The sequence below is a fragment of the Crinia signifera genome, chromosome 4 (assembly GCF_055691185.1).
Source record: "Crinia signifera chromosome 4, ASM5569118v1, whole genome shotgun sequence".
Lineage (NCBI taxonomy): Eukaryota > Metazoa > Chordata > Amphibia > Anura > Myobatrachidae > Crinia > Crinia signifera.
In genome coordinates, this window is record NC_139220.1 from 2116301 (window position 1) to 2138331 (window position 22031).

The following is a 22031-nucleotide window of genomic DNA, read 5'->3' on the forward strand; positions in this document are numbered from 1 at the left end:
CACAGCTCCTCACAGTGACATTCTCCTCCTATGTGTAGCACAGCTCCTCAATGACATTATCCTCTTACAGTATGTGTAGCACAGCTCCTCATAGTGACATTCTCCTCCTCCTATGTGTAGCACAGCTCCTCACAGTGAAATTCTCCTCCTCTTACAGTATGTGTAGCACAGCTCCTCACAGTGACATTCTCCTCCTGTGTTGCACAGCTCCTCAGTGACATTCACCTCCTCATATGTGTAGTACAGCTCCTCACAGTGACATTCTCCTCCTCCTATGTGTAGCACAGCTCCTCAGTGACATTCTCCTTCTCTTATGTGCAGCACAGCTTCTTAGTGACATTATCCTCCTCTTATGTGTAGCACAGCTCCTCAGTGACATTCTCCTCCTCATATTTGTAGTACAGCTCCTCAGTGACATACTCCTCCTCCTATGTGTAGCACAGCTCCTCCCAGTGACATTCTCCTTCTCTTATGTGCAGCACAGCTTCTTAGTGACATTATCCTCCTCTTATGTGTAGCACAGCTCCTCAGTGACATTCTCCTCCTCATATGTGTAGTACAGCTCCTCACAGTGACATTCTCCTCCTCCTATGTGTAGCACAGCTCCTCACAGTGACATTCTCCTTCTCTTATGTGCAGCACAGCTTCTTACAGCGACATTATCCTCCTCTTACGTGTAGCACCGCTCCTCACAGTGAATTTCTACTCCTCTTACAGTATGTGTAGCACAGCTCCTCACTGTGACATTCTCCTCCTCTTACAGTATGTGTAGCACAGCTCCTCACAGTGACATTCTCCTTCTCTTATGTGCAGCACAGCTTCTTACAGCGACATTATCCTCCTCTTACGTGTAGCACCGCTCCTCACAGTGAATTTCTACTCCTCTTACAGTATGTGTAGCACAGCTCCTCACTGTGACATTCTCCTCCTCCTTACAGTATGTGTAGCACAGCTCACAGTGACATGCTCCTCACAGTGACTGCAGATCAGGGCAGTGTATTCTCAGGATCTGTTGCCCCCTCTGGTAGTGATACATGCAGGCATTATATTTGTACCATAAGTGTCATGGTGTTGTGTTATTTGTGTTCATACACACATGTGCCGCGCCCTGCAGGGTGTCATGGTGTCTCTGTCTCTGCAGCACGGATTTGTTCCTGACCGAAGATCTGCGCCGGTGGCTTTGCCTGTACAGACGGTTACACAGCAGGGTCTCCAAGGCAAAACGGTGAGTGAGCTCTTTATCTCTGAAGCCGGGCGACGCGGGGAATCCCTTATTTCACCGTCCGATCCATTTCCATGTTGTGCGGGTATTGTTGGCTCTTGTCTAATCTCCAGGAAGTGGTTATAGACCTGAGTTATGATGCTTGTGCTACAATTACTCCACATATACTGTAGCACCGACATACTCTGCAGCGCTGTACAAAGAAGGTTTCGCCATTCACATCTGTCCCATTGGAGCTCACACTCTAATTCCAGAACACTGAGAGAACGTACAGATTGAAGTGCGTGGTCCACTCACCACGTTCCAGCATGGTTGCTCGCAATATGTGTCCATGTGGATAGAAAATCGTGCAAATGTTGGGAACCTGATATCGGTCTTTGCCGCGCTTGTGTTATGTATTATGTGTGGCAACGTTACGTGTAGATTAGCAATTAACATATAAATGTTTCAGGCCAATAAGTGTTGTATGGTTACAGTAACAGCAGTCACCTACTGTCTGAGAGAGCAGTTATTTCATTGGTATTTCATCCGGCGCTCGCCCGGGGGCCCCCCTAACCCTCCCACTCCGGTGCTCGCCCGGGGGCCCCCCTAACCCTCCCACTCCGGTGCTCGCCCGGGGGCCCCCCTAACCCTCCCACTCCGGTGCTCGCCCGGGGGCCCCCCTAACCCTCCCACTCCGGTGCTCGCCCGGGGGCCCCCCCTAACCCTCCCACTCCGGTGCTCGCCCGGGGTCCCCCCTAACCCTCCCACTCCGGTGCTCGCCCGGGGGCCCCCCTAACCCTCCCACTCCGGTGCTCGCCCGGGGGCCCCCCTAACCCTCCCACTCCGGTGCTCGCCCGGGGGCCCCCCCTAACCCTCCCACTCCGGTGCTCGCCCGGGGGCCCCCCTAACCCTCCCACTCCGGTGCTTGCCCGGGGGCCCCCCCTAACCCTCCCACTCCGGTGCTTGCCCGGGGGCCCCCCTAACCCTCCCACTCCGGTGCTTGCCCGGGGGCCCCCCTAACCCTCCCACTCCGGTGCTCGCCCGGGGGCCCCCCTAACCCTCCCACTCCGGTGCTCGCCCGGGGGCCCCCCTAACCCTCTCACTCCGGTGCTCGCCCGGGGGCCCCCCCTAACCCTCCCACTCCGGTGCTCGCCCGGGGGCCCCCCTAACCCTCCCACTCCGGTGCTCGCCCGGGGGCCCCCCTAACCCTCCCACTCCGGTGCTCGCCCGGGGGCCCCCCTAACCCTCCCACTCCGGTGCTCGCCCGGGGGCCCCCCCTAACCCTCCCACTCCGGTGCTCGCCTGGGGGCCCCCCTAACCCTACCACTCTGGCGCTTGCCCGTGGCCCCCTAGCTACCCTGCCAGCGCCTGTCTGTGGGCCCCCATCCCTTCCACCCCACCGCCCGCCCTTGGGCCCCCCAACCCTGTCAGTGTATTGTATAGTATATGTACAATACGCTGCCCTGCTGGTATTACATATAACAATCTGCTTACATTGACGTCTCTGGCTTCTTTATGCTGCACTCCAGCCTGAGGAGCTGACACTCTTATTAATCAAACTGCGGAGGCAGCAGGCGGAGCTGAGCAGTATCCGGGAGCACACGCTAACGCAACTCCTGCATCTAAAGCAGTCCTGCAGCCAAAAGGTCAGCAATGCACTACACACTACGTCATATGTGTACCATGTCATGTGTCAGCATCATATGTGTACTGTAACGTCATGTGCCAGCACCGCACTACATTTCCCATCATACGCGTAATGTACCGTGTCATGTGCAAGGAATGCACTACATGCTCCATCATACATGTAATGTCAGCACTGCACTACACACTACATCATACGTGTACCGTGTCATGTGTCAGCACTGCACTGCACACCACATCATATGTGTACTGCACCGTGTCATGTGTCACCAATGCACTTCATGCCACCTCATACGTGTACCCTGTCTTGTGTCAGCACTGCACTACATGCCAAATCATACGTGTACTGTACCGTGTCATGTGTCACCAATGCACTTCATGCCACCTCATACGTGTACCCTGTCTTGTGTCAGCACTGCACTACATGCCAAATCATACGTGTACTGTCCTATGTCATGTACCAGCACTGCACTACATGCCACATTATATGTGTTCTGTACCGTGTCATGTGTCAGCAATGCACTACATGCAACATCATACATGTACTGTACCGTGTCATGTGTCAGCACTGCACTATATACCACATCATACATGTACTGTACCGTGTCATGTGTCAGCACTGCACTATATATACCACATCATGCATATGCATACACCGTACCCTGTTGTGTGTATCCTCTGTATGATCCCATGTGTTGTGTTCCGCTTCTTCCAGCATGAAACAAACCACGTGTCATTGTGCCTGATTTACACCCGATCGCTGGGGTGCGAATAGAAAGGCACTGCTATGTATCAGTAATGCAGTGGGTAGTGATGCTATGTATCAGTAATGCAGTGGGTAGTGATGCTATGTATCAGTAATGCAGTGGGTAGTGATGCTATGTATCAGTAATGCAGTGGGTAGTGATGCTATGTATCAGTAATGCAGTGGGTAGTGATGCTATGTATCAGTAATGCAGTTGGTAGTGATGCTATGTATGAGTGATGCAGTGGGTAGTGATGCTATGTATCAGTAATGCAGTGGGTAGTGATACTATGTATGAGTGATGCAGGGAGGATATGAGGTATGCTATGTATCAGTAATGCAGTGGGTAGTGATGCTATGTATGAGTGATGCAGGGAGGATATGAGGTATACTATGTATCAGTAATGCAGTGGGTAGTGATACTATGTATGAGTGGTGCAGGGAGGATATGAGGTATACTATGTATCAGTAATGCAGTGGGTAGTGATACTATGTATGAGTGGTGCAGGGAGGATATGAGGTATACTATGTATCAGTAATGCAGTGGGTAGTGATACTATGTATGAGTGGTGCAGGGAGGATATGAGGTATACTATGTATCAGTAATGCAGTGGGTAGTGATGCTATGTATGAGTGATGCAGGGAGGATATGAGGTATACTATGTATCAGTAATGCAGTGGGTAGTGATACTATGTATGAGTGGTGCAGGGAGGATATGAGGTATACTATGTATCAGTAATGCAGTGGGTAGTGATGCTATGTATGAGTGATGCAGGGAGGATATGAGGTATACTATGTATCAGTAATGCAGTGGGTAGTGATACTATGTATGAGTGGTGCAGGGAGGATATGAGGTATACTATGTATCAGTAATGCAGTCGGTAGTGATGCTATGTATCAGTAATGCAGTGAGGATATGAGGTATACTATGTATCAGTAACGAATGCTGAGTTGAGATGTACTATGTATCAGTGGTGCAGGGAGGAGTGATACTATGTATGTGTGGTTTACTGGCTAGTGATACTATGTATGCGTGGTGTACTGGCTAGTGATACTATGTATCAGTAACTCATGCTGAGATGAGATGTACTATGTATCAGTGGTGCAGGGAGGAGTGATACTATGTATGTGTGGTTTACTGGCTAGTGATACTATGTATGCGTGGTGTACTGGCTAGTGATACTATGTATCAGTAACTCATGCTGAGATGAGATGTACTATGTATCAGTGGTGCAGGGAGGAGTGATACTATGTATGCGTGGTGTACTGGCTAGTGATACTATGTATGCGTGGTGTACTGGCTAGTGATACTATGTATAAGTAACGCATGCTGAGATGAGATGTACTATGTGTCAGTGGTGTACTGGCTAGTGATACTATGTATGCAGGGTGTACTGGCTAGTGATACTATGTATAAGTAACGCATGCTGAGATGAGATGTACTATGTGTCAGTGGTGTACTGGCTAGTGATACTATGTATGCGTGGTGTACTGGCTAGTGATACTATGTATCAGTAACGCATGCTGAGAGGAGATGTACTATGTATCAGTGGTGTACTGGCTAGTGATACTATGTATGCGTGGTGTACTGGCTAGTGATACTATGTATCAGTAACGCATGCTGAGATGAGATGTACTATGTATCAGTGGTGTACTGGCTAGTGATACTATGTATGCGTGGTGTACTGGCTAGTGATACTATGTATCAGTAATGAATGCTGAGTTGAGATGTACTATGTATCAGTGGTGCAAGGACGAGTGATACTATGTATGCGTGGTTTACTGGCTAGTGATACTATGTATGCGTGGTGTACTGGCTAGTGATACTATGTATCAGTAACTCATGCTGAGATGAGATGTACTATGTATCAGTGGTGCAGGGAGGAGTGATACTATGTATGCGTGGTGTACTGGCTAGTGATATTATGTATGCGTGGTGTACTGGCTAGTGATACTATGTATCAGTAACGCATGCTGAGATGAGATGTACTATGTGTCAGTGGTGTACTGGCTAGTGATACTATGTATGCGTGGTGTACTGGCTAGTGATACTATGTATCAGTAACGCATGCTGAGATGAGATGTACTATGTATCAGTGGTGTACTGGCTAGTGATACTATGTATGCGTGGTGTACTGGCTAGTGATACTATGTATCAGTAACGCATGCTGAGATGAGATGTACTATGTATCAGTGGTGTACTGGCTAGTGATACTATGTATGCGTGGTGTACTGGCTAGTTATACTATGTATGCGTGGTGTACTGGCTAGTTATACTATGTATCAGTAACGCATGCTGAGATGAGATGTACTATGTATCAGTGGTGTACTGGCTAGTGATACTATGTATGCGTGGTGTACTGGCTAGTTATACTATGTATGCGTGGTGTACTGGCTAGTGATACTATGTATCAGTAAGGAATGCTGAGTTGAGATGTACTATGTATCAGTGGTGCAAGGAGGAGTGATACTATGTATGCGTGGTGTACTGGCTAGTTATACTATGTATGCGTGGTGTACTGGCTAGTGATACTATGTATCAGTAAGGAATGCTGAGATGAGATGTACTATGTATCAGTGGTGTAGTGGCTAGTGATACTATGTATGCGTGGTGTACTGGCTAGTGATACTATGTATCAGTAACTCATGCTGAGATGAGATGTACTATGTATCAGTGGTGCAGGGAGGAGTGATACTATGTATGCGTGGTGTACTGGCTAGTGATACTATGTATGCGTGGTGTACTGGCTAGTGATACTATGTATCAGTAACGCATGCTGAGATGAGATATACTATGTATCAGTGGTGTACTGGCTAGTGATACTATGTATGCGTGGTGTACGGGCTAGTGATACTATGTATCAGTAAGGCATGCTGAGATGAGATGTACTATGTATCAGTGGTGCAGGGAGGAGTGATACTATGTATGCGTGGTGTACTGGCTAGTGATACTATGTATGCGTGGTGTACGGGCTAGTGATACTATGTATGCAGGGTGTACTGGCTAGTGATACTATGTATCAGTAACGCATGCTGAGATGAGATGTACTATGTATCAGTGGTGTACTGGCTAGTGATACTATGTATGCGTGGTGTACTGGCTAGTGATACGGTGTATCAGTAACGCATGCTGAGATGAGATGTACTATGTATCAGTGGTGTACTGGCTAGTGATACTATGTATGCGTGGTGTACTGGCTAGTGATACTATGTATGCGTGGTGTACTGGCTAGTGATACTATGTATGCGTGGTGTACTGGCTAGTGATACTATGTATGCGTGGTGTACTGGCTAGTGATACTATGTATGCGTGGTGTACTGGCTAGTGATACTATGTATGCGTGGTGTACTGGCTAGTGATACTATGTATGCGTGGTGTACTGGCTAGTGATACTATGTATGCGTGGTGTACTGGCTAGTGATACTATGTATGCGTGGTGTACTGGCTAGTGATACTATGTATGCGTGGTGTACTGGCTAGTGATACTATGTATGCGTGGTGTACTGGCTAGTGATATTATGTATGCGTGGTGTACTGGCTAGTGATACTATGTATCAGTAACGCATGCTGAGATGAGATATACTATGTATCAGTGGTGTACTGGCTAGTGATACTATGTATGCGTGGTGTACTGGCTAGTGATACTATGTATCAGTAACGCATGCTGAGATGAGATGTACTATGTGTCAGTGGTGTACTGGCTAGTGATACTATGTATGCGTGGTGTACTGGCTAGTGATACTATGTATCAGTAACACATGCTGAGATGAGATGTACTATGTATCAGTGGTGTACTGGCTAGTGATACTATGTATGCGTGGTGTACTGGCTAGTGATACTATGTATCAGTAACGCATGCTGAGATGAGATGTACTATGTATCAGTGGTGTACTGGCTAGTGATACTATGTATGCGTGGTGTACTGGCTAGTTATACTATGTATGTGTGGTGTACTGGCTAGTTATACTATGTATGCGTGGTGTACTGGCTAGTGATACTATGTATCAGTAAGGAATGCTGAGATGAGATGTACTATGTGTCAGTGGTGTAGTGGCTAGTGATACTATGTATGCGTGGTGTACTGGCTAGTGATACTATGTTATCAGTAACTCATGCTGAGATGAGATGTACTATGTATCAGTGGTGCAGGGAGGAGTGATACTATGTATTCGTGGTGTACTGGCTAGTGATACTATGTATGCGTGGTGTACTGGCTAGTGATACTATGTATCAGTAACGCATGCTGAGATGAGATATACAATGTATCAGTGGTGTACTGGCTAGTGATACTATGTATGCGTGGTGTACTGGCTAGTGATACTATGTATCAGTAAGGCATGCTGAGATGAGATGTACTATGTATCAGTGGTGCAGGGAGGAGTGATACTATGTATGCGTGGTGTACTGGCTAGTGATACTATGTATGCGTGGTGTACGGGCTAGTGATACTATGTATGCAGGGTGTACTGGCTAGTGATACTATGTATCAGTAACGCATGCTGAGATGAGATGTACTATGTATCAGTGGTGTACTGGCTAGTGATACTATGTATGCGTGGTGTACTGGCTAGTGATACGGTGTATCAGTAACGCATGCTGAGATGAGATGTACTATGTATCAGTGGTGTACTGGCTAGTGATACTATGTATGCGTGGTGTACTGGCTAGTGATACTATGTATGCGTGGTGTACTGGCTAGTGATACTATGTATGTGTGGTGTACTGGCTAGTGATACTATGTATGCGTGGTGTACTGGCTAGTGATACTATGTATGCGTGGTGTACTGGCTAGTGATACTATGTATGCGTGGTGTACTGGCTAGTGATACTATGTATGCGTGGTGTACTGGCTAGTGATACTATGTATGCGTGGTGTACTGGCTAGTGATACTGTGTATCAGTAACGCATGCTGAGATGAGATGTACTATGTATCAGTGGTGCAGGGAGGAGTGATACTATGTATGCGGGGTGTACTGGCTAGTGATACTATGTATCAGTAACGCATGCTGAGATGAGATGTACTATGTATCAGTGGTGCAGGGAGGGGTGATACTATGTATGCGTGGTGTACTGGCTAGTGATACTATGTATGCGGGGTGTACTGGCTAGTGATACGGGGTATCAGTAACGCATGCTGAGATGAGATGTACTATGTATCAGTGGTGTACTGGCTAGTGATACTATGTATGCGGGGTGTACTGGCTAGTGATACTATGTATCAGTAACGCATGCTGAGATCAGATGTACTATGTATCAGTGGTGCAGGGAGGAGTGATACTATGCGTGGTGTACTGGCTAGTGATACTATGTATGCGTGGTGTACTGGCTAGTGATACTATGTATGCGTGGTGTACTGGCTAGTGATACTATGTATGCGTGGTGTACTGGCTAGTGATACGGTGTATCAGTAACGCATGCTGAGATGAGATGTACTATGTATCAGTGGTGTACTGGCTAGTGATACTATGTATGCGTGGTGTACTGGCTAGTGATACTATGTATGCGTGGTGTACTGGCTAGTGATACTATGTATGCGTGGTGTACTGGCTAGTGATACTATGTATGCGTGGTGGACTGGCTAGTGATACTATGTATGCGTGGTGGACTGGCTAGTGATACTATGTATGCGTGGTGTACTGGCTAGTGATACTATGTATGCGTGGTGTACTGGCTAGTGATACGGTGTATCAGTAACGCATGCTGAGATGAGATGTACTATGTATCAGTGGTGCAGGGAGGAGTGATACTATGTATGCATGGTGTACTGGCTAGTGATACTATGTATCAGTAACGCATGCTGAGATGAGATGTACTATGTATCAGTGGTGCAGGGAGGGGTGATACTATGTATGCGTGGTGTACTGGCTAGTGATACTATGTATGCGGGGTGTACTGGCTAGTGATACGGGGTATCAGTAACGCATGCTGAGATGAGATGTACTATGTATCAGTGGTGTACTGGCTAGTGATACTATGTATGCGGGGTGTACTGGCTAGTGATACTATGTATCAGTAACGCATGCTGAGATCAGATGTACTATGTATCAGTGGTGCAGGGAGGAGTGATACTATGTATGCATGGTGTACTGGCTAGTGATACTATGTATCAGTAACGCATGCTGAGATGAGATGTACTATGTATCAGTGGTGCAGGGAGGGGTGATACTACCCTGTTTCCCCGATAATAAGACCTACCCTGATAATAAGCCCTACCCTCATTTCTGGACAATGGTCTAGAATAAGCCCTACCCCTAAAATAAACCCTAGCTAAATCCCCATTTTGCCCAGTCCCTGTGCTAAACTTCCAGCTCTGCCCCCCGCATGAAATGGACGCTGCTGCAGCTCTGAAGCCTCTGCTGATGCAGGGATGCATTGGGCATGTGACGTCATTGCGCACCTCAGGGACTGATTGGCATCTGTACACAGGCGGAAGCGGAGAGACTGAGCGGCGCCGGAAAGGCTGAGTGGCTGAAAAATGCAGAAGGAAAGGAAAGCGTCAGTTGTGCTTAAAGTATAAGGTGATTGAGGGGCATGATGTGGATAAAAGCAGGGACTGAGGAGCTAAAATAAGCCCTACCCTGAAAATAAGCCCTATGGTGTTTTTTGGACTGAAAATTAAAAATAAGACAGTGTCTTATTATCGGGGAAACACGGTATGTATGCGTGGTGTACTGGCTAGTGATACTATGTATGCGGGGTGTACTGGCTAGTGATACGGGGTATCAGTAACGCATGCTGAGATGAGATGTACTATGTATCAGTGGTGTACTGGCTAGTGATACTATGTATGCGGGGTGTACTGGCTAGTGATACTATGTATCAGTAACGCATGCTGAGATCAGATGTACTATGTATCAGTGGTGCAGGGAGGAGTGATACTATGCGTGGTGTACTGGCTAGTGATACTATGTATGCGTGGTGTACTGGCTAGTGATACTATGTATGCGTGGTGTACTGGCTAGTGATACTATGTATGCGTGGTGTACTGGCTAGTGATACGGTGTATCAGTAACGCATGCTGAGATGAGATGTACTATGTATCAGTGGTGTACTGGCTAGTGATACTATGTATGTGGGGTGTACTGGCTAGTGATATTATGTATGTGTGGTGTACTGGCTAGTGATACTATGTATGCGTGGTGTACTGGCTAGTGATACTATGTATGCGTGGTGTACTGGCTAGTGATACTATGAATCAGTAACGCATGCTGAGTTGAGATGTTCTCTGTCTTACACGTTGCTCTGTCTCTTTATTCCTTAATGCTGCTGCTGTAGAATGAGATTCTCTCACATCATCTTCAAAGGACCCTCATCTATGTGGATGACCAGGTGGGATTTGGAAGGTTTTTGTGCATTTACTGCGTGTAGATGAGTTTCTGTAACCTGACGCTGAACCCATCCTGTACCTGATCAGAATGCTAATGTGTAGGACCTGCCTCTTATGTGTCTGTCCTGGGGCCACATACAGTATGTGATACTGTCCATATCCTGCAGTAGGAATGAGACCTGCCTTATATGTCTGTCCTTGGCCCCTAGGGGCCACATCTGCAATACTGTCCATATCCTTCAGTAGGAATGAGACCTGCCTTATGTATCTGTCCTGGGCCCCTGGGGGCCACATCTGCAATACTGTCCGTTGTGCCTAATTACAGCAGGTCCCCCAGCTCTGGTGTAGTGTAGGAATGCGGTATATGAGCTTCTGTTGGGTTAGGGGAATTGGATTCTGAGAGATATAAATTTAGGAGCTTCTGCAGTCGGTCAGAATATTGGATTCAGCAGCTATAATAATATGTATACAACATGCCGACACGTCGGCGTTCCTCTGCGTCTTCTGAGGAACGTCCCATCTGCAGGTTATCGTCCCCTCCTGGGTCCATACGTTAGAACAGCAGGCTTCAGTGTATGCGCTGCGTGAGTCCTGGTGCCATTCCCACAACCTGTATGTCACTTCTCCGTGTCTGCGGACAAGCATTAGGTCGACATGGGTTTGCTTGACAGGGTCATTAGGTCGACATGGCAAAGGTCGACAGTCAAAAGGTCAACATGGTGTTTTTTTAAGCCGACATGTGCCAACATGTGCCCTACCATCCACTCGTAGGGCGTGGTGAGAGAATAAAATAGTGTCCATGTCGACATGCCGGCTCAAATTAATGCGAAAAACCCAATTGACTGTCGACCTAATGCTTGTGTCGACCTAGTGACTCTGTTGACCTAATGCTTGTCAACCTATTTGCTGTCGATCCAATGACCCATTACCCCTGGGGACTATAGGGGAAATGTTTTACTAAAGGGCAATTTGTGAAGATAAAACCATTGCACATCAATGTCCGTCCTATGAGAATTCTATATGGGATTGTGCAGGGACAGAGCAGGGCCATGTGTGCAGGATAGCCTTGTGTATAACCATTAAACTGTCTGCTCCTCCGTGTCTGACATAGATGAAAGACAATGAGCCGTTAATCAGCATGGTTCATGCTCTGATTGAGAACTCTGCGCTTAGACCGCACCTGTACCAGCAAGTAAGCCCAACGCCATCACCCCCGCTCCCTCAGTGACATCATACGCAAACCCCCCTCCCTCAGTGACATCACATGCAAGCATCACTGTGCTTAACTGTGTGGTGAGCTCTTCATCATCACTTTTATTTTGCCTCCCCTCTGTGTCCCGCACAAGTATCAGCTGTTGGCGTCTGTCTGTATCATGCCGTAACCTTGCCGCACGTGCTGCACTCCTCAGTGCTGTGCAGATCCCGCTCCGAGAAGGCGGAGACCGCAGGGGGACCGCAGGCTGGTTACCTGGGTTACTGGGTGGGCTGAGAGGGCTGCGGTGCTATTCATACAGGCCTGAGCGTGACCTCTGGGTATGTACTATGCCTAGTATTGGCTATTGGCGTCTGTCTGTATCATGCCGTAACATCGCCGCACGCGCTGCACTCCTCAGTGCTGTGCAGATCCCGCTCCGAGAAGGCGGAGCCCGCAGGGTGACCGCAGGCTGGTTACCTGGGTTACTGGTTACTGGGTGGGCTGAGAGGGCTGCGGTGCTATCCATACAGGCCTGAGCGTGACCTCTGGTGGGCTGAGAGTGACCTCTGGTGGGCTGAGAGTGCTGCGGTGCTATCCATACAGGCCTGAGCGTGACCTCTGGGTATGTACTATGCCTAGTATTGGCTATTGGCGTCTGTCTGTATCATGCCGTAACATCGCCGCACGTGCTGCACTCCTCAGTGCTGTGCAGATCCCGCTCCGAGAAGGCGGAGACCGCAGGGGGACCGCAGGCTGGTTACCTGGGTTACTGGGTGGGCTGAGAGGGCTGCGGTGCTATCCATACAGGCCTGAGCGTGACCTCTGGGTATGTACTATGCCTAGTATTGGCTGTTGGCGTCTGTCTGTATCATGCCGTAACATCGCCGCACGCGCTGCACTCCTCAGTCCTGGGCAGATCCCGCTCCGAGAAGGCGGAGACCGCAGGGGGACCACAGGCTGGTTGCCTGGGTTACTGGGTGGGCTGAGAGGGCTGCGGTGCTATCCATACAGGCCTGAGCGTGACCTCTGGGTATGTACTATGCCTAGTATTGGCTGTTGGCGTCTGTCTGTATCATGCCGTAACATCGCCGCACGCGCTGCACTCCTCAGTGCTGTGCAGATCCCGCTCCGAGAAGGCGGGGACCGCAGGCTGGTTACCTGGGTTACTGGTTACTGGATGGGCTGAGAGTGCTGCAGTGCTATCATACAGGCCTGAGTGTGACCTCTGGGTATGTACTATGCCTAGTATTGGCTGTTGGCGTCTGTCTGTATCATGCCATAACATCGCCGCACGCGCTGCACTCCTCAGTGCTGTGCAGATCCCGCTCCGAGAAGGCGGAGCCCGCAGGGGGACCGCAGGCTGGTTACCTGGGTTACTGGGTGGGCTGAGAGGGCTGCAGTGCTATCCATACAGGCCTGAGTGTGACCTCTGGGTATGTACTATGCCTAGTATTGGCTGTTGGCGTCTGTCTGTATCATGCCGTAACATCGCTGCACTCCTCAGTCCTGTGCAGATCCCGCTCCGAGAAGGCGGAGACCGCAGGCTGGTTACTGGGTGGGCTGAGAGGGCTGCGGTGCTATCCATACAGGCCTGAGCGTGACCTCTGGGTATGTACTATGCCTAGTATTGGCTGTTGGCGTCTGTCTGTATCATGCCGTAACATCGCCGCACGCGCTGCACTCCTCAGTCCTGTGCAGATCCCGCTCCGAGAAGGCGGAGCCCGCAGGGGGACCGCAGGCTGGTTACCTGGGCAACTGGGTGGGCTGAGAGGGCTGCGGTGCTATCCATACAGGCCTGAGCGTGACCTCTGGTGGGCTGAGAGTGCTGCGGTGCTATCCATACAGGCCTGAGCGTGACCTCTGGTGGGCTGAGAGTGCTGCGGTGCTATCCATACAGGCCTGAGCGTGACCTCTGGTGGGCTGAGAGTGCTGCGGTGCTATCCATACAGGCCTGAGCGTGACCTCTGGTGGGCTGAGAGTGCTGCGGTGCTATCCATACAGGCCTGAGCGTGACCTCTGGGTATGTACTATGCCTAGTATTGGATGGATTTGAGCACAAGCCACGTATGAGCCCAGCTGCTCTTGTGTGGCCCTCGGGATTGATGCCTAGAGGCCAGGCCTCCGATAGTGTGGCGATGGTTACGCGCAATCGCTTTGAGCCCTGATCTTCGTTTTCACAACTATGAGACCCACGCAGACTGTGATGTGCCAGACTGGGGAGGGAGTGGGCAGCAGGTGGCACCTCCAGAATGGGTTATCCATACGTTGTGGGGGTTGGTAAGCATTCAGGGGCGCCGGCTACCTCCCGAGTGTTTTGCTGTTCATCCATTTTCCTCTACTTTCATCTTTAGATGTATTTTCAGCACTGCTTGATGTTCCCTTGCGCTGAGATATTCTGGATGTGCATGACAAGCCAGCACCGCGTGGCTGCTGTTATCACCACGTACGTGCGCTGTCATCTCTCCATCTACTGTGCATGACTATGCCTGCCTGTGTGACCGTGTGGTGCTGTGTCGTTCTATGATGTAGGTCTATGAGGCGGAGCCTTCTGCAGGATAATACATAATATTACCGTCCGTGTGTGCGTTTATTGATCATGGCTCCATTGCGCAGGTGCATGTGTAAGGCATGGTGGGCGGCAATGCGATAAGTGAATGCGAGGAGGCTACGGTGGTGCTTCTGAGTAATGACTGATGTAACCTGTGCAGATTAGTGCTCCCCAGAGCCGTGGCATGGTAATGGCTTTTGTGTTTGGTACTGGTCATTGTGGCGGGTATACAGAACCATACCTATGGGTAACATGGGCATATTGGCAGACATGGGAATTTCAGTGTCTGGTAACTGATGGTATCAGATCTGTCTCTGGTCTGTGGCTGATCCATTTTCCATCCCGCTAATGTGTAGTTGTGGCACAAGCCGGCATCATATAATGCATCAGATGCTAAAGAGTAGAGAACCGGACGGACGGCTGATTACTAGATCTCTAATCCTGAGTCTCTGCTTGTAGATGAGTCAGGAGGACTGCCGGCCTACCGGATATAAGCACCGGACTGAAGAGGTGGACGTGGATGTGAGTAATCGTAGTACAGACACTGCTCCTTACCCTGCAAATAGGTGGTCTGGTTACAGTGACGTGGACTCAGCTTCCTCCTTATACCGCCGAGCCGAGGGGCGGGAGTCTGACTGGCCTAGGCCGAGGGGTGGGGGTCCGGCTGGCCTAGGCCAAGGTGCGGGGGTCCGGCTGGCCTAGGCCAAGGTGCGGGGGTCCGGCTAACCTAGGCTGAGGGGTGGTGGTCCGGCTGGCCTATGCCAAGGTGCGGGGGTCTGGCTGGCCTAGGCCAAGGTGCGGGGGTCTGGCTGGCCTAGGCCAAGGTGCGGGGGTCTGGCTGGCCTAGGCCAAGGTGCGGGGGTCTGGCTGGCCTAGGCCAAGGTGCGGGGGTCTGGCTGGCCTAGGCCAAGGTGCGGGGGTCTGGCTGGCCTAGGCCAAGGTGCGGGGGTCTGGCTGGCCTAGGCCAAGGTGCGGGGGTCCGGCTGGCCTAGGCCAAGGTGCGGGGGTCCGGCTGGCCTAGGCCAAGGTGCGGGGTTCCGGCTAACCTAGGCCAAGGTGCAGGGGTCCGGCTAACCTAGGCCGAGGGGCAGGGGTCCAGCTGGGCTAGGCCAAGGTGCGGGGGGTGCTAGCTTGGCTAGGCCAAAGGGAGGGGGGGGCTGGCCGGCCTAGGCAAAGGATTGGGGGAGGGAAGGCTGGCCTATGCCTATGGATGGCCATTGACCATCGATGATTCAAAATACTCGATGGTTTATGGCCAATGTCGAATACTTTCGCCATCGGTGGGGTAGAACCAGATGATTTCCCTCCATCAATGGCACAGCAAAATCAAAGTTTTGCTTTTTTCCCCCCAAAGTGCCAGGACACGGAGCATAACCCCGCCCCTGACACCCGCGAAGCCCCGCCCCTTGTGTTTTAATTGGCCCCCAGTCCTATCACTCAAACTTAATGGATGACCATCGATAGGTAAAAATATTAATGATCATCCATTGCATAGTTTAGCACAATCTATGGCAACCATCGATTTTAATGGCAACAATTGCCATTACTGCCTGGGCCATGGGACCCACTGGCCTAGAACAAGGAGGAGCAGGTCGTTCCTTCTGTCATTGGCTCCTAACTCTCTGCATTGTGTAATGTGGACTTCAAAGCTTAACCCTTTAACATACATGTGTCGGTATCGGGGTGACGTGGAGCTGGGATGACCTCCCACTTATATCTGTGCTTCTTCCCAGGCCAAGCTGAGCAGTTTGTGTGAACAGGACAAACTGGTCCAGGCACTGGAGCAGAAGCTGCAGCAGTTACACAAGGAGAAGGTAATGGCACCACCTAGCTGTGGTTCTCAGCACTGCAGCTTCCTTGTAGACTAATTCATTTCCTTTGCTCCCCTAGTACACCCTGGAACAGGCTTTGGTCTCTGCCAGTCAGGAGATTGAGATGAATACAGACAACCCTACAGCCATTCAGAGTGTCGTTCTGCAGAGGGACGAACTACAAAACGGGCTTCTTAGTACGTGCCGAGAGGTGTCACGGGCTTCGGCGGTAAGTGGGGCTCATATATCATCCCTGCCACCATACTGAATACAGTAGCCATGCCATCGCAGTCAGAGCAGAAGTATCATCATTACAATAGGATAGCGCCCCCAGTGGCCTCATGGTTATTACACAGAATGTTGAGCAGAGTGTTCTCTTCTGTCAGGTTTATATTCCTTACTAGGTGATTCATCGTGCCCTAGGGGCGCTCTTCACACCATCGTAAGGGGCTGCGCCCCCTTAACCTGTGAACGCGTGTATTGGGTGGGGTGCTATGGGTGTGGGAGCGGTGCTTGGGGGTGGTGTGGGTGAGTGGTGAGTTTGGGTATCCTGTGTGTGGTGCAGTTGCGGGGTAGGGCCGTGTGATTTTGTTAGGTGCAGGGCCGCATGTGGGTGCATGGGTGCTGTAGTTGGGTTGGTGATGGACAGGGGATGCTGCAGGGGGGATTGCGGGGAGGGGATGGGGCTGGGGAAACTTCCGCGGGAATGAGGAGGTGCACCAGCGACACTGTGGAACCTGCCAGGGGGAATGAGGAGGTGACAGGGCCGGGAGAGCATGGGGGGGGGGGGGGGTGGGGGGTGGTTGTGCTGGGAATGCTGCGTGGGGATTTGTGGGGTGGGGGGAACTTGGCAGGGGTGGTAGCTTTGGACCCTGCTGGGGAAATGAGGAGGTGCGCTGGGGTCACTGGGAGTCTGGCAGGAGGGGGGCGGCGTGGTGTGGCTGGGGCCTTGACAGGACACTGCCACACACAGACCACCGCAGACTGCTCCCCCAGGCTCTGGCTGTACCTGATCCACCAGCGAGCAAAGCCGGGGGGGGGAGGGCTAGACTGCGCGGCAGCACCTGTCTGGGGATGCTGCCAGTGGAAATGGGGAGGTGCGCTAGTAACAGTGCGGGGAGATATTGCTGGGGGATGAAGGAGGTGCTGGGGACTCTGGCGGGGGGAGGTAGCAGGTGCTGGGTTCTGCTGTGCCCCACTGCCTCCTATAGTAGCTAATCTCTTCTCTCCTATATATTAACCCAGATCTGTGTGTGTAACGCTGGGCGGAGTTTAACTCTTTGACTCCGCCCAGCGTTATACACACACAGAGTGACCGTTCCGGGCTATTATATAAGAGATAGGTTGGTCTCAATGTTGCCAATAGATTCTTTCCTGCACTCTGGAGACATTCTCTGTTCTGCTTATTGTAGGAGCTGGAACGATCCTGGAGAGAATACGACAAGTTAGAGCGAGATGTGACCACAGCCAGAAACCAGATGCGGGATCATTTAGAGAGACTTGGAGAGGTTCAGGTATAAGTAGCACACCTTTACCTGCATGACCTGTATCTTCCCCTAGGTTAGGACAGGTACAGGTATACGTAGCACACCTTTACCTGCATTACCTGTATCTTTCCCTAGGATAGTACAGGTCCAGTTATATGTAGCACACCTTTACCTGCATTACCTGTATCTTTCCCTAGGTTAGTACAGGTCCAGTTATATGTAGCACACCTTTACCTGCATTACCTGTATCTTCCCCTAGGTTAGGACAGGTCCAGGTATACTTAGGACACCTTTACCTGCATTACCTGTATCTTTCCCTAGGATAGTACAGGTCCAGTTATATGTAGCACACCTTTACCTGCATTACCTGTATCTTTCCCTAGGTTAGGAGAGGTCCAGGTATACAGTACGTAGCACACCTTTACCTGCATTACCTGTATCTTTCCCTAGGTTAGGAGAGATCCAGTTATATGTAGCACACCTTTACCTGCATTACCTGTATCTTTCCCTAGGTTAGTACAGGTCCAGTTATATGTAGCACACCTTTACCTGCATTACCTGTATCTTTCCCTAGGTTATTACAGGTCCAGTTATATGTAGCACACCTTTACCTGCATTACCTGTATCTTCTCCTAGGTTAGGAGAGGTACAGGTATACAGTACGTAGCGCACCTTTACCTGCATTACCTGTATCTTTCCCTAGGTTAGTACAGGTCCAGTTATATGTAGCACACCTTTACCTGCATTACCTGTATCTTCTCCTAGGTTAGGAGAGGTCCAGGTATACAGTACGTAGCACACCTTTACCTGCATTACCTGTATCTTTCCCTAGGTTAGGAGAGATCCAGTTATATGTAGCACACCTTTACCTGCATTACCTGTATCTTTCCCTAAGTTAGGAGAGATCCAGTTATATGTAGCACACCTTTACCTGCATTACCTGTATCTTTCCCTAGGTTATTACAGGTCCAGGTATATGTAGCACACCTTTACCTGCATTACCTGTATCTTTCCCTAGGTTAGGAGAGGTACAGGTATACGTAGAAGTGCAGGTGCGGCCATGTGATATATGTAGCGCACCTTTACCTGCATTACCTGTATCTTTCCCTGCTCTGAGGAGAGGTCCAGTGCGGCCATGTGATATATGTAGTGCACCGTTACCTGCATTACCTGTATCTTTCCCTGCTGTGAGGAGAGGTGCAGGTGGGGCCATGTGATATATGTAGCACACCGTTACCTGCATTACCTGTATCTTTCCCTAGGTTATTACAGGTCCAGGTATATGTAGCGCACCGTTACCTGCATTACCTGTATCTTTCCCTGCTCTGAGGAGGGTGCAGGTGCGGCCATGTGATATATGTAGCGCACCTTTACCTGCATTACCTGTATCTTTCCCTGCTCTGAGGAGAGGTGCAGGTGCGGCCATGTGATATATGTAGCGCACCGTTACCTGCATTACCTGTATCTTTCCCTGCTCTGAGGAGGGTGCAGGTGCGGCCATGTGATATATGTAGCGCACCTTTACCTGCATTACCTGTATCTTTCCCTGCTCTGAGGAGAGGTGCAGGTGCGGCCATGTGATATATGCATTACCTTTACCTGCATTACCTGTATCTTTCCCTGCTCTGAGGAGAGGTGCAGGTGCGGCCATGTGATATATGTAGCGCACCGTTACCTGCATTACCTGTATCTTTCCCTGCTCTGAGGAGGGTGCAGGTGCGGCCATGTGATATATGTAGCGCACCTTTACCTGCATTACCTGTATCTTTCCCTGCTCTGAGGAGGGTGCAGGTGCGGCCATGTGATATATGTAGCGCACCGTTACCTGCATTACCTGTATCTTTCCCTGCTGTGAGGAGAGGTGCAGGTGCGGCCATGTGATATATGTAGCACACCGTTACCTGCATTACCTGTATCTTTCCCTGCTCTGAGGAGAGGTGCAGGTGCGGCCATGTGATATATGTAGCGCACCTTTACCTGCATTACCTGTATCTTTCCCTGCTCTGAGGAGGGTGCAGGTGCGGCCATGTGATATATGTAGCAAACCGTTACCTGCATTACCTGTATCTTTCCCTGCTCTGAGGAGGGTGCAGGTGTGGCCATGTGATATATGTAGCGCACCTTTACGTGCATTACCTGTATCTTTCCCTGCTCTGAGGAGGGTGCAGGTGCGGCCATGTGATATATGTAGCGCACCTTTACCTGCATTACCTGTATCTTTCCCTAGGTTAGGAGAGATCCAGTTATATGTAGCACACCTTTACCTGCATTACCTGTATCTTTCCCTAGGTTATTACAGGTCCAGTTATATGTAGCACACCTTTACCTGCATTACCTGTATCTTCTCCTAGGTTAGGAGAGGTCCAGGTATACAGTACGTAGCACACCTTTACCTGCATTACCTGTATCTTTCCCTAGGTTAGTACAGGTCCAGTTATATGTAGCACACCTTTACCTGCATTACCTGTATCTTCTCCTAGGTTAGGAGAGGTCCAGGTATACAGTACGTAGCACACCTTTACCTGCATTACCTGTATCTTTCCCTAGGTTAGGAGAGATCCAGTTATATGTAGCACACCTTTACCTGCATTACCTGTATCTTTCCCTAAGTTAGGAGAGATCCAGTTATATGTAGCACACCTTTACCTGCATTACCTGTATCTTTCCCTAGGTTATTACAGATCCAGGTATATGTAGCACACCTTTACCTGCATTACCTGTATCTTTCCCTAGGTTAGGAGAGGTACAGGTATACGTAGAAGTGCAGGTGTGGCCATGTGATATATGTAGCGCACCTTTACCTGCATTACCTGTATCTTTCCCTGCTCTGAGGAGAGGTCCAGTGCGGCCATGTGATATATGTAGCGCACCGTTACCTGCATTACCTGTATCTTTCCCTGCTGTGAGGAGAGGTGCAGGTGCGGCCATGTGATATATGTAGCACACCGTTACCTGCATTACCTGTATCTTTCCCTAGGTTATTACAGGTCCAGGTATATGTAGCGCACCGTTACCTGCATTACCTGTATCTTTCCCTGCTCTGAGGAGGGTGCAGGTGCGGCCATGTGATATATGTAGCGCACCTTTACCTGCATTACCTGTATCTTTCCCTGCTCTGAGGAGGGTGCAGGTGCGGCCATGTGATATATGTAGCGCACCTTTACCTGCATTACCTGTATCTTTCCCTGCTCTGAGGAGGGTGCAGGTGCGGCCATGTGATATATGTAGCGCACCTTTACCTGCATTACCTGTATCTTTCCCTGCTCTGAGGAGGGTGCAGGTGCGGCCATGTGATATATGTAGCGCACCGTTACCTGCATTACCTGTATCTTTCCCTGCTGTGAGGAGAGGTGCAGGTGCGGCCATGTGATATATGTAGCACACCGTTACCTGCATTACCTGTATCTTTCCCTGCTGTGAGGAGAGGTGCAGGTGCGGCCATGTGATATATGTAGCGCACCTTTACCTGCATTACCTGTATCTTTCCCTAGGTTATTACAGGTCCAGGTATATGTAGCGCACCTTTACCTGCATTACCTGTATCTTTCCCTGCTCTGAGGAGGGTGCAGGTGCGGCCATGTGATATATGTAGCACACCGTTACCTGCATTACCTGTATCTTTCCCTGCTCTGAGGAGGGTGCAGGTGTGGCCATGTGATATATGTAGCGCACCTTTACGTGCATTACCTGTATCTTTCCCTGCTCTGAGGAGGGTGCAGGTGCGGCCATGTGATATATGTAGCGCACCTTTACCTGCATTACCTGTATCTTTCCCTGCTCTGAGGAGGGTGCAGGTGCGGCCATGTGATATATGTAGCGCACCTTTACCTGCATTACCTGTATCTTTCCCTGCTCTGAGGAGGGTGCAGGTGCGGCCATGTGATATATGTAGCGCACCTTTACCTGCATTACCTGTATCTTTCCCTGCTCTGAGGAGGGTGCAGGTGCGGCCATGTGATATATGTAGCGCACCTTTACCTGCATTACCTGTATCTTTCCCTGCTCTGAGGAGGGTGCAGGTGCGGCCATGTGATATATGTAGCGCACCTTTACCTGCATTACCTGTA

At 50.1% G+C, this 22031-nt stretch overlaps 1 protein-coding gene across 9 annotated transcripts in view; it reads left to right on the top strand.

The window, feature by feature from the left end:
- Nucleotides 1-22031, top strand: part of PLEKHA5 (pleckstrin homology domain containing A5) — a 120836-nt gene that overhangs the window by 47289 nt on the left and 51516 nt on the right. For 4 of the 9 annotated variants that reach the window (XR_014473287.1, XM_083180728.1, XM_083180729.1 and 1 more), the window contains exons 12-19: nucleotides 1142-1225; nucleotides 2734-2850; nucleotides 10872-10925; nucleotides 12035-12115; nucleotides 15126-15188; nucleotides 16400-16480; nucleotides 16557-16706; nucleotides 17890-17991. Coding sequence is in view for 8 of the 9 variants with exons in the window: in XM_083180728.1 (XP_083036854.1) it covers nucleotides 1142-1225; nucleotides 2734-2850; nucleotides 10872-10925; nucleotides 12035-12115; nucleotides 15126-15188; nucleotides 16400-16480; nucleotides 16557-16706; nucleotides 17890-17991 (732 nt within the window). In the remaining variant the exon portion in view is untranslated. The remainder of the gene's footprint in view (nucleotides 1-1141; nucleotides 1226-2733; nucleotides 2851-10871; nucleotides 10926-12034; nucleotides 12116-15125; nucleotides 15189-16399; nucleotides 16481-16556; nucleotides 16707-17889; nucleotides 17992-22031) is intronic. The other 5 variants (XM_083180730.1, XM_083180731.1, XM_083180732.1 and 2 more) reach the window with 5 other exon arrangements.